This window comes from Erinaceus europaeus, chromosome 16 (assembly GCF_950295315.1).
Source record: "Erinaceus europaeus chromosome 16, mEriEur2.1, whole genome shotgun sequence".
Taxonomy (NCBI): domain Eukaryota; kingdom Metazoa; phylum Chordata; class Mammalia; order Eulipotyphla; family Erinaceidae; genus Erinaceus; species Erinaceus europaeus.
This window is the reverse complement of record NC_080177.1, coordinates 12,082,878-12,095,793: the sequence shown is the minus strand read 5'-3', so window position 1 is coordinate 12,095,793 and position 12,916 is coordinate 12,082,878. Positions and strand designations below refer to the sequence as shown.

The window sequence follows — 12,916 nt, the reverse complement described above, 5'->3', positions numbered from 1 at the left end:
TTCTTTAGAAGAATCTCCAGGTTTCTGGTAGGAAGTATGGTTGTGGTGACTGTTTTGGCTTAGTTGTTTCTTCCTCCTCAAGAGCACTAGAATCTTGGCATTGTTATGCAAGTGAGAATGCTTCAGGGCCAGGAGATAGCTGACCTAGTAGTAGTACAGCATATATTTTACCAGCACGTGAAGACCCAGGTTCAGTTCTGTAGCCACCACGTGGGGCCAGCATGCCAATGGGGAAGCTTCACTCGCAGTGCAAGAGTGCTGTGGTGTCTCCTTGGTCTCTCACCTTTTTGGGGGCAGGGGGTAGTCCCAGAGAGCATTATGATCCTGTAGGTGCAAAACTCTAGCGACAAAGAAAAAGTTTAGGGTTTCCTCAGTCTTAGTAAGTCTGAAACTTATCTGTAGCAACACAGTACTCTATAGAATTGTGTGTTTTTAAATATATATATATGTATATATAAATATTTAAAATATTAATTTTATTTATTCCTTTTTGTTGCCCTTGTTAAAGTTGTTATTATTGGTGTCGTCGTTGTTGGATAGGACAGAGAGAAATGGAGGAGGGGAAGACGGGGGAGAGACAGACAGACTCCTTCAGACCTGCTTCACTGCCTGTGAAGTGACTCCCCTGCAGGTGGGGAGCCTGTGGCTTGAACTGGGATCCTTCCGTGGGTCCTTGCACTTTGCGCCATGTGCACTTAACCCGCTGCGCCACCACCTGACTCCCATTTTTCTTTCTTTTAATGGTACATATGTGTAGAGAGAGCAAGCGAGTATCTCTCTCACACACACACACACACACACACACACACACACACACACACACACACACACGTGCACGAGTGCGCATGCACTGCCCAGCTTTGGCTTGAAACAGCTTTTGGAGGGAGCCTCAGGCACGAAAGGTTTTTTTCTTTTTTTGCGTAACATACTATCCACCAACTATGTGGTATGTCTTGCAGATAAATGAAAATCTTCAGGTTACATCAGAAACTCAGTAACATTTAAATTCTTCCTATAAGACATACTTAACAATATGATCATCTTTGGTGACATACCATCAGGGATGCATCAGCTACAGAAATTGGCCTTGGAGTTGGAATTAGTTAGTACTTTCACCTTTAAATGAAAGAATTAAAAGCCTGTTCGTTTTACTACTGGTAAGTCAAGGCCACTTATAAATAAAATTTAAACAGAAAAAAATAGACAACATAGAGATAGTACTATTTAATTACTGTAATGTAAGGAAACATACTTGTGGATAAAATTCTACATAGCGGTTGGGGGTAGGTAGCATAATGGTTATGCAAACAGACTGTCCTGAGGCTCTGAAGTCCCAGATTCAATTCCCCACAACACCATAAGCCAAAGCTGATCAGTGCTCTGGTTAAAAAAAAAAAAAATCTACATAGGTCAAGACTAAGGAGTCCTAGATTAAGCAGACATGAAGTGGAAGCCTTGAAACAAATGAATCTTGGGAGTCCTTGACAGTGGGGCGTTAGTGTGTAAAATTGTGACATGATGTGTTGAAATAGGTCAAAAGGATACAAGAACTAAACTGAGAAATAAATAAGCCCTGTTATACCCCGAGTTTCCATAGCCATAGAGTTTCCACTTTGGGTTTTCATTACAAGAATGTGGAGTGTTCAGATGAAGAAAACATCAGTAAACAAAGGTGTGGCAGCCCAGGTTGGGAGTGTCAGCACTGCCTGGGCATCTCTTATAGGTAGGAAGGCCTGCAGCTTGAAGAGTCTCTCCAGGGAATCCACTTAATTGAGCTTTACTGTTGGGAACACGGGGGGGGGGGGGGGGGGGGGGGGGAAGGAAGGAGAGATTCTGCTATTGAACTTTGATGCACTGGCCAGCTTTTAATTTCTGGTGCATTTATTAAAACTGAATTTCTCAGAACTCCTAATTAACTAAAATTTCTATTGTCTTCCTTTTTTTTAAATTCTTTTTAAATGTATTATTTATATATGAGAGGAGCAGCTGTCAAGAAAGCAAGCTCAAATTAGCTATTTGCCCCAAAGAAGAAATTTCTAATTGCTTTAGGGTTACTACAACTTCAGCTTCATCTCTCATAACTTCTACTTCACTCACACGACTGTAGAGCAGTCACTGATGTTGAGGGTCCTGAGGTACTTTGAGATCATCAAACGTAGATAGTTTTCAACAACAAAAGTTGAAACAGGAGCTTCTGGTTAACCGTCACTTAATGAGTTAAAATTTTAGAGCACTACTGAATATTCTGGTTTTTATCAGCTTGAAAATATTGATGAAGGGGGAATTTGGAGACTGTATTATAAAAAATGCTAAGCAGTTAATTGCTCATCTCTAGAGAAGGCAGAATAAAGTGGGCTAAGTTTGAGGCAGGATAGACCTAGGGTTGACAGAGAGCTTCCTGATAGTCAGGGCCATCCTGACTGAAACAGCACTGACCACTACTTGTGTCATCCCTCTGAGTAGTTTCTGCTTTAGTCCTCGCGCAGAAAGCATTGATTTTCCGGGTCTCAGACCTGCATTGTCTCATTTCCTGCCCCACCTCCTTTTGTCCCTTCTTTGGGCAGCATTTTGTTAAGTCTCAAGACAGATCTTTCTGATCTATTTTTGGGATAAAGTGCTGTGGAAATAGCTGGGAGTGGAAAGGAGAACAGTAAGAAGCAGGCATGAAGCAGCAAATGAGAACCAGTTAGTAACAGTCATCTTGGTTATCTGTTTTTGGTATCAGTTAGTAATAATCATCTTGGTTATCTGTTTTTGTTATCAGTTAGTAACAGTCATCTTGGTTATCTTGTTGTTATAGAAATTTTAGAAATTCCTCCCTTCAACAAACAGTACACAGAATCCCAGCTTCGAGCAGGAGCTGGCTATATTCTCGAAGACTTCAATGAAGCCCAGGTGAGGAGTGTGTGGGTTTCTGGAAGAGCAGTGAGCTTGCCTGAGAAGGGTGGGGAAGTTGAGATTGGATAGCTAGAGATTGCAGGAACTAGAAAAGGCCAAGAGGGTTTTCTGTTTGTTTTGTTTTGGCGATAATTGAAATTTTACTGTGTACAAGGAAGAGGAATTAGAACTGTGGGTTAGCTAATGGCTGTGGATCTGTTGCTTGGGACACAAACATATTAAAACTTTTTATTGCTTAGTTGAAATGGCTATTACAGTGTTGCTGATTTAAAATATTTACATTTTTTATGAGACAAGTAAGGAGGGAGAGAGAATATGAATATGAAGCAGAGCATCACTCTGGCATTTGCAATGCTGGGAATTGAACTTGAGATTTCATGTTTGAGAATCCAATGTTCTACCTATTGTTACCACCTTCCTGGCCGCAGTGTTACTGGTTCTTAAAGGCTATAAGAATTTAGACACCCCCCCCCAAAAAAAAAAAATTTAGACCTGTAGAAGGGGAGGCACACTTGGCTGAGTGTATGTTACCTTGTAAGATTCCAGTCTCCTTTGCTCACCTGTGAGAGCAGCTTCACAAGCCATGAAGGTGTCTCTCGCTCTCTCTCTCTTTCCTCCTCTCTCAATTTTTGTCTTTTCAAATATAAAAAAAATTAAGAAGTATAACACTTTTTAAAAAAATTTATTTTATTTATTCCCTTTTGTTGCCCTTGTTTTATTGTTGTAGTTTTTGTTGTCGTTGTTGGGTAGGACAGAAAGAAATGGAGAGGGAAGGGGAAGAGATAGACACCTGCAGACCTGCTTCACCGCCTGTGAAGCAACTCCCCTGCAGGTGGGGAGCCGGGGGTTCGAACTGGGATCCTTAAGCCGGCTCTTCTTGCGCTTCGAGCCACATACACTTAACCCGCTGCACTACCTTCCAACTCCCAGTAAAACAATTTTTATATAAAGAAAGCGATAGATGAGTCATACTGAAGTGGCTATAGAGGCTACGTGGCCCTTTCAAAGATAAAAAGATGGCCAGAAGAATAAGCGCAGTATTTGGCAGTCTCTGGGCCTGTTCTCTAGCTCACTGAGATATCCAGGCAGTTTGTATAGACGCCATCAGACTCATCTATTTTTCTCCCAGTGCAACACAGCCTATCAGTGTCTCTTAATTGCGGATCAGCACTGTCGAACCCGGAAGTACTTCCTGTGCCTTGCCAGTGGGATTCCTTGTGTGTCTCATGTCTGGGTCCATGACAGTTGTCATGCCAACCAGCTCCAAAATTACCGTAATTATCTGCTGCCAGCTGGGTACAGTCTTGAGGAACAAAGAATTCTGGATTGGTGAGTATTTAAGAACCCAACCCATTAAGAACTACAGACAAAGAAGAGGTAGGGAGAGAATCTAAGTGAGAGGGCAACCATTTCTAGAAGCTACAGCGAGCATAGGATGAATTACAGAATTTAAATGGGCTTGATTATTTTAGCAGTTCATGTAGTTTATTCTCCTGAGGCATATTGGTTAGGGGATTTTTTTTGAGACTATATATATATATATTTTAAATTTTTTATTACTTATTTTCCCTTTTGTTGCCCTTGCTGTTTTTCATTGTTGTTGTAGTTATTATTGTTGTTATTGGTGTCATTGTTAGCTAGGACAGAGAGAAATGGAGAGAGGAGAAGAATGGGAAAGACAGACACCTGCAGACCTGCTTCACCGATTGTGAAGCAACTCCCCTGCAGGCGGGGAGCCGGGGGCTCGAACCAGGATCCTTACACTGGTCTCTTAACCGGCTGCACTACCGCCTATCCTCCACTATATCAGTATTTTTAGAGTTTCTATCTGTACGCTTAATATTCTCAACTAAGCATAGTGTTTACATACACAAGTTAAGGAGCATCTTTTGACTTATAGGCCCCAAGGCATGTATGGAAAGTGGAGGATCAGGATTCCAAAGCCATACCATCCACATAAAGAGGGAGCGAGTAGTGCCCTAATGCAGGGTTTTGGTTTGAAAGCATTCAGATGTACCACAAGGCCCTTTGCAGAAATGCTGTTGTTGAATATTATCTGTTACACTAAGATCCCTTCCAATTCCAAGGTGCTGTGTTGTCTGACTCTTTATAGGCAACCCCGTGAAAACCCCTTCCAGAACCTGAAGGTACTTTTGGTATCAGACCAACAACAGAACTTCCTGGAGCTCTGGTCTGAAATCCTTATGACTGGGGGGGCAGCCTCTGTGAAGCAACACCATTCAAGTGCCCATAACAAAGGTACCCAGAAAAATGTGTGTTATTACTCCTAGGAGATCTTTAAACATAGCTGTTAGGCCTCACGGCCTGAGTTCAGTACTGATAGGTACTGCCTTCAGAAGCTGAGTCAGCAGAAGTGAGACACTAAGCTGTTTATACTTCTACTGGTGTCCAGTGATATATCTGTTAAATGTTTTGTATTGTGATTAGTAGCACTGTTTAACGAGAAGGGCTGTGGCTTTGGCTGGGGCAGAGCGGGATGCAGTGACTCAGTTGCCTTTTTTTTTTTCACTTACCTCTCCCTGCTTCCTACAGATATTGCTTTAGGTGTATTTGATGTGGTGGTGACAGACCCCTCGTGCCCAGCCTCGGTGCTGAAGTGTGCTGAAGCATTACAGCTGCCTGTGGTGTCACAGGAGTGGGTGATCCAGTGCCTCATTGTTGGGGAGAGAATTGGATTCAAGCAGCATCCAAAATACAAACACGATTATGTTTCTCACTAAGGATATTTGGTCTTAACTGGTTTTATTCCCTGCTGTTGTGGAGATTGTGTTTTAACCAGGTTTTAAATGTGTCTTGTGTGTAACTGGATTCCTTGCATGGACCTTGTACATAGTTTTATTTGCTGGACTTTTATGATAAAATAAATGTTGAATCTCTTTGGTTGTAGTAACTGGGATTTCTTCACCATTTTTTAAATCTCAGAACAAAGAGCAAGACAGACATAGACCCTCCTGCCATCTTCAATAGGCTTGTTCACTATAGCAGGACAGCTAAAGAGTAAATTTTAAAGTTCTATGTCGTCACTGTCAGAAGATCCAAATTTCATTAAACCCGACTGCTAGGCCAAGATGAAGTTGTATTGAAGGCTCAGCTGTCCCACTGGGATTTAGTACAGCTCTAAATTTCTTGGCAATTAAAACAAATGTCTCTTTAGGAGACCTGTGGGGGGGTCTATCATCTTAGAACTAAAAGTGGAAAGAAGCAATTGTTGTGAATGGCAGTGACCATAAAGCCTTGAGATTGTTTTTTTGTGTGTAAAGATAAACCTGAGAAGCACAGTTCGAGCAGCTGCTGGAAGCTATTCCTGTCCCTAGTGTCCCTGTTTTCCCTACATTCACTTTTTTTTTTCCTGCAAAGGGCCAAAAGCAAATATTAATAAGCTTTGTGGGTCATCATTCACTTCTGCCATGATAGTGAAAACAAGCACAGACAATAATAGATAAGATGGATGTGTGTGGCAGTGGCCCACTTTGCTAACTTCTAGAAGACGGGCAGCAGTGGAATAATTTTAGTTGACAATGTCAGGTGATGATGTAGCATGTAGTAGGGTGTAGAGAGGAGAATCAGATTTAGTGGCTACAAAGTGAGGCCAGAATGCTGCTTTCTTTTTCACTTTGTAGGGGGATGGCCAGTGAATGCTTGTTTGGATTCATACTGACAAATATTAATGACTGCCAGTGACAGCTGGGCTAGTCAAGAGACCTCAACTCTAGTGGCTCTTTTAAAGTAACTGGACTAGCAGTTTTCAGGATCTGAAATCTAACAATTTAACCTTTTTTTTTTTCCTTCCAGTTTGTTTTTGTCTAAAAGTTTTTTTTTAACCAGAATTATCCCATACAATCTGAAATAATAAAAAATCATTGGTAACATCCTTAAGATTCATAGTTTAAGATCCTTTAGATTGTCAGTGGGGAAAGGGAAAAGCTATCATACCCAGTGCCTTTCTTTTTCAGTAGTGACACCCAACAGTTGATCTCCTTACAAACAGAATTACTCCTTTTTCACATAAACCAAAAATATTTTTCTCACTGATGCTGTTTATTGCTGTGACTCCCATAACATGAACAGCTCCTAGGCACATAATAGGTACTCAATAAATGAGTCTTAAATGGACAAATGTATCTGACCAGTGCTCCTACTGTAACAGATCTGACCAACATGGGTAAGTTCAGAACTCCCCTAATCAGGGGAGATCCTTCCACATGAAAGAAAAGGAAGAGTGCAGGGGTAGATAGCATAATGGTTATGCAAACAAATTGTCATGGCTGAGGCTTCAAAGTCCCAGGTTCAATCCCCTGCACCACTGTAAACCAGAGCTGATCAGTGCTCTGGTAAAAAAAAGACTTTTAGTACCCGTGCATATTCACTAAATGCTTCCAAGAGTAAAGATGGCATCCTCTCAATAGGCTGCAGACTGTAGAGTGGTAAAGAAAATGGGTTGTTTACTTTGAATCGTCTGTTAAAAGAGATGCAGCTGATGATTCCTTTTGTTCATGAGCCAGAAAATGTCACATTCCGAAACTACAAAAGAAAAAAAAAAAGCCGTATCAGATATGCTTCCCCGAGATTTGTGTGCAAAGAAATATTAGGGAGACCTTGATCTAGATAATGCCACCGTGAAACTAAAACCTTTTGACTCTTAACAATAAATTTTTTTTTTTTTAAACCAGAGCACCACTCAGCTCTAGTTTATGATGGTGCACGGGATTGAACCTGGGACTTTGCAGCTTCAGGCATGAGTCTCTTTGCATAACTATTATGCTATCTACCCCCACCCAGAAAAACATTTTTTAAGGACACTTCAAAAGGAAAAGGAGGACTATAAAGTGCTTCTTTCCATACACTGAGAATTAAGAGTAGTCCCCTCGTCAGAGAGGGAGACAGACACTAGGCTCAGCAAGGCAGGTAGCCTGAAGCTGCGTAGCTCTTTACCATCCTGGGTGGGAATGGAAGTCATACTGCCTCCCAGCACAGTACTAGACAACTTAGCTAAGAATTTAGATCCATCTCATTGTCAGCTGTATTAGTGTTTTACTGTCATGACTTGTGCTGGAAAATACTAAAAGATAATCTAACAAAGCCTCTTCTGAGTCCTAGAATCCTGGATTATAAAATGAGAGAGTTTGGAGCTACAATTCATTATAAAGCAAATCCACAGTCTATTAATAGAGTTCCATAGCGTTTCCTACCTGCCCAGAGTTCCACCAGCCTGGGTGTAATATTTGTTGTAATCTAGCCGTAACAGTAGTTGCGCCAAATCTGAGTTGATTTGATGATTCCTAACACTGGAGAGAATCTTGAATAGCAGAGAAGACTGTCGGCTAAAGCCCTGAAAAGAGAAGAACCTGAGCTGTCAAACTACCAGCGTGAGGAGTGGGTGGGGGTATGTCAGGATGTTCCTTAGAAACACGTCCCTCGCTCAGAGTTCTACAGCACCACTTCGCATGTCCACATTCCCATTTCTCTCCACTCTGGAAACAGCCAGTTTCTTAGTAGCCAGTTCATAAAAATCCAGCCACCTATCAAAATACTCAGTAGGGACTTAGCAGCTGGTTTCAAGTACTCATGTGAATGAAGAATTCATTCTGCTGAATGCTGGGTTTGGGGAGAGCCTGTGTGCTTTTGTTTCAGGCAGATAATTATAATCTTGGTGAGGGGAGTTGGGAGGTTGAGTGTAAGATAGCAGTATATATTTGGTGGGCTGGGTAAACTATGGCTGAGCTGTTTTTGAACATTGGTGGCATGATTAGCTGCTTTAGAATCAGATACCAGTGTTTTTATCTTTGTAGCTTAGCATTTGCTTATACAAATTGGGGAAATGCCTTCTAGAGTCAGAGGAAAAAAAAACAATCAGTTCTTTGTTGGTAAAATTACCTCTGGCCTTTGGACTGAGACTCAGACTTCAAAAGCAAAGGGCAACTCACCTTCACCAGAATGCTCAGCTGGGCAGCCCCGCGCTCGTCCAGTGGGCCCAGGTTTTGACTGACTAGTGAACAAAAGCTATGGCAGAGATCTAGGATTTCATTCAGGCAGTGAAACACCTGACCAGGAGACAACTGGCATTAGAGAAGGAAGCTAAAGCTGTGAAATTAAAGGTTTGGGAAAGTAAGAGCTGAGTTAATCCCACTCTCCCACATCTGACCTCAGGAGATGCCATGTCACATGCAAGTCTTGCCAGCCATTCACAACATAGCATGTAAAGAGGCTACACTTCTCAGTCAGCCCTGAGTAAAACCTGCCCTGTGGCCACATTAAAGTAGTCCTTATTTCTGGGACCCAGCAAGTGGACTCCGCCTTGGGCTTTGCTTCCAGTGTTTTTGTTTGTTTGTTTTTTGTGGCCCACTCTCAACTTCAATGCCAGTTCAAGCCCCCGCTCTCTGTTTCCCCACATAACCTTTAGTGTCTCCCCTGCCCCTCTCTTCTGTATAGCCTGTAATGTTCATGTGGCATTTGTTTAGGCTACTTGTGTTGTTACTGATGTGTGTATGTGTGTGTGTGTGTGTGTGTGTGTGTGTGTGTGTGTCTTGATTCTCCAACTAGATTGTGAGCTCCTTAAGGGCAGAGCCATGACTTATACCTCTCTGTATCCCCAGTGCCTTGCAAATAGTAAGCACTCAATAAATATTAAATGGTGATCATCTGCTCTGCTATTTTTCCCAACGAAGCACTCAAGTCAAACAAGGACAGCTTGCTTGTTACAGTGATTCTGAACTGTTTACATTCCACAGAACCCTTTGCAGTGACAGCTATATAACTTCTTTTGTATAGTGAGCAAAATAATAGGCCCAAATACCCCAGGACGGCACAGCGCAACTGAGGAACAACAAGTGGCTCACATCAAAGATAAAGTGGTTATAATGATCTTCCTGTCTTTTTACCCTAGAACTGGGGCTAGTTAAAAAACATTGGTGCAGGGGTTGGGCGGTGGAGCAGCAGGTTAAGCACAGGTGGCGCAAAGTGCAAGCACCCGCTTAATGATCCAGTTTGAGCCCCCCCCTCCCCACCTGCAGGAGAGTCACTCCACAAGCAGTGAAGCAGGTCTGCAGGTGTCTATCTTTCTCTGCCCCTGCCTTCCCCTCCTCTCTCCATTTCTCTCTGTCCTATCCAATGACACCATCAATAACAAGGGAATAAATAAAAGTTTAAAAAAATTGGTGCCTGGGTCTACTCTAAGAGTTCTAAACTTAGTGCCTTAGGTCTGGGCCTGGGTGGTGGTGCCCTTGGTTGAGTGCACACATTACAGTGCACAAGGACCCCAGTTCAAGCCCCCAGTTCCCACCGGTAGGGGGAAGCTTCATGGGCAGTGAAACAGCGCTGCAGATGTATTCCTCCCCTCTCAATTTCTCAGTATCAAAAAATCTAAAAAATATATATATATATGAAGATAACAGATCAAAAAAATAATACATGCCTAGGTCCTGGATCCCCCCACCCCAAGTTTTCAGATAATTCTACTGTGGAGCCAGCATTGAAAATAATTTCCCTAGGGGGCTGGGTGGTGGTGCACCAGGTTGAGTGCACTTGTTAACTAACATACCCAACGGTTACAGTTTGAGCCCCTGATCCCCACCTGCAGGGAAACACCTCAGTAATCTGCTGTTTATCTTTAGTCTTTTGGTTTTTTGAAAAAATATTTGTTTTGCAGCAAAGAGAATCAGAACATCACGTGTGTGCAGTACTTCACACATGCAAGTTCCTGCACCCCACCAGACTTGCCTTCCCTGGTCACTGAATAATTTTATAGTGATAGTTCCATATCCTGGCAAGTCAGAGTCTATGGGAATAGTCAGCCCTACTTACAGGTTTCAACAAGATAAAGGACTGAGCCAGCAAATTGCTCAGGAAGTGGTCGTGAGCCAATCGGATGCTTTCAAAGTCTCTAGTAGAATTGATTTGATGAAGCAGCTGTGAGAACTGAGATTCCAGCACGTCTACCTGGGAGACAGTTACAAATGATTTTAGCACCTTGCTTATTCTCTGAGTGTTTCTACTCAAGCTGCTTTTACAGCTGATCTAGGACATGCAAATATTTACTGCTTAGTCTTACAGAACAGTGAAACTAATTCCTAACAAGCTGTCAAGCCCAATCCCATCATGCCACATCCCATCCACACAATCTGGGCTGGTGATACTCTACAGGATTTCAGAAGTCAGAACAAATGATTAATCAAATGGTTAACAATAAACAATGCGCTGCTGATAAAGGGTCCTTACTCTTCATTCTTTGTCACTTTCCTTAAAAACGCCCCCCCCCCCCATATGCCTGGTATAAATAAATGAGTCTAGTGATATATCCAATCCTGCCAACCTCCTGGACTTCTTTCCATACCTCTTCCTTCTACTCATCCCTCAGCACAGACCTGCAGATAGTACTGAAGGTTATCCACCAGGAAGGCCATGTGATTTCTCAGGCGCCACTTGACTGCATCCGTCTGGTTGGACTTGAGGTGCTTGCGCTGCATCTGTAGGGCCCAGCAGTGCTGCAGTTCAGCTTGCACCCGGCGCACACTCAGTAAGTACTTGAAAACAACATTGTACCTAGGACAGAAAGCTCAGGTTATTTGAGGAGAAAAAAAAGTTCCATTTTCTAGCCTGCCAATATCGCTCACCTGGAGAGTACACCTGCTTTATCTTGCATGTGACACAGGGCTGAGTCCGGCCCCCACGGCAGTGAAGGACCCTCCAGTGCCGCCTTGTCTGTCCTCCTCCTCTCTCTCTCTCTACTCAAAAAAGCTGGCTACTCAAAAGCGGGCGGTAGCGCAGTGGGTTAAGCGCACGTGGCGCAAAGCGCAAGGACCGGCATAAGGATCCCGGTTCAAACCCCGGCTCCCCACCTGCAGGGGAGTCACTTCACAAGGGGTGAAGCAGGTGTCTATCTTTATCTCCCCCTCTCTGTCTTCCCCTCCTCTCTTCATTTCTCTCTGTCCTACTCAACAACAATGACATCAAGAACTACAACACTAAAACAACAAGGGCAACAAAAGGGAATAAATAAATAAAATAAATTTTTTAAAAAAAAGCTGGCTCAGGGCAGTGAAGCCCCAGTGACAACAGCAACAAAAGAGTTCATCCTCAGCCCCTCCACATAAGACCCTTGGACTTTGTGCCACCCAGCCCTCACTCAGAAGGCAGGAAGGAAATTATGGCTAGAGATGTGGACAAATCAACTCTGGTTTGTTTATACACAGTAGTCAAAATGAGTGAACTTCAGATGTATGACACGACAGATGCCTGTCAGCAACCTGATCCTGAATGTAAAAGGTGAATTTCAAAAGAATGCAGATAGACTAATGGGCCGGGCAGTGCCACACCTGGTTAAGTGCACACATTCCAGTGAGCCAGGACTGGATCAAACCCCTGGTCCCCGCCTGCAGGGGTAAAGCTTCACGGGTGGTGAAAGAGTGCTGCAGGTATCTCTGTCTCTATCTCATCCTCCCTACTCAATTTTTTTTGTCTCAACTTAAAAAATTCATATAGACTGATAACTTGTAACACTTAAAACAACTAAATAGGAAAATACATATTTGGGGGAATAATTTGTTATTACATTTGTTATACTGAAAGTGTAGAAAAACACAACTTTAGTGGTCCAGGAAGTGGCGCAGTGGATAAAGAAAGCATCGGACTCTCAAGCATGAGGTCCTGAGTTCAATCCCTGACAGCACATGTACCAGAGTGATGTCTGGCTGTTTCTTTCTCCTATGTATCTCATTAATAAATAAAATATTAAAAAAAAAACAGATGACTTTATATAGTAGTCATAAATTACTTTTTTAAGAAGCCTTTTTGAATTTCATTATGATGCACAGTGCAAAAAGTTTGAGCAGAAGAAAGACAGAATGAGCCAGCATAATCCTGAAGGCTATGAAACTAGATAATGGGGAGTTGGGCAGTAGTGCAGCAGGTTAAGTGCAGGTGGCACAAAGCGCAAGGACTGGCATACAGATCCTGGTTTGAGCCCTTGGCTCCCCACCTGCAGGGGAGTCGCTTCACAAGC

The 12,916-nt window shown here is 42.7% G+C and overlaps 2 protein-coding genes across 7 annotated transcripts in view; one reads left to right on the top strand and one right to left on the bottom strand.

Moving 5' to 3' along the window:
- The window catches only part of TP53BP1 (tumor protein p53 binding protein 1), a 55,240-nt gene extending 49,431 nt beyond the window's left edge, over positions 1-5,809 (top strand). The window contains exons 13-16 of one of the 2 annotated variants that reach the window (XM_060174500.1): positions 2,801-2,895; positions 4,028-4,227; positions 5,012-5,157; positions 5,452-5,809. In XM_060174500.1, the coding sequence (XP_060030483.1) occupies positions 2,801-2,895; positions 4,028-4,227; positions 5,012-5,157; positions 5,452-5,639 (629 nt within the window). In that variant the 3' untranslated portion in view covers positions 5,640-5,809. Of the gene's footprint in view, positions 1-2,800; positions 2,896-4,027; positions 4,228-5,011 lie in introns of both variants that reach the window. The other variant, XM_060174499.1, reaches the window with a different exon arrangement.
- Positions 5,810-6,783: 974 nt separating this feature from the next.
- The window catches only part of TUBGCP4 (tubulin gamma complex component 4), a 39,022-nt gene continuing 32,889 nt past the window's right edge, over positions 6,784-12,916 (bottom strand). For 4 of the 5 annotated variants that reach the window (XM_060174503.1, XM_060174504.1, XM_060174505.1 and 1 more), the window contains 5 exons: positions 11,280-11,457; positions 10,720-10,854; positions 8,844-8,960; positions 8,109-8,248; positions 6,784-7,440 (listed from right to left, as the gene is read on the bottom strand). In XM_060174503.1, the coding sequence (XP_060030486.1) occupies positions 7,428-7,440; positions 8,109-8,248; positions 8,844-8,960; positions 10,720-10,854; positions 11,280-11,457 (583 nt within the window). In that variant the 3' untranslated portion in view covers positions 6,784-7,427. The remainder of the gene's footprint in view (positions 7,441-8,108; positions 8,249-8,843; positions 8,961-10,719; positions 10,855-11,279; positions 11,458-12,916) is intronic. The other variant, XM_060174506.1, reaches the window with a different exon arrangement.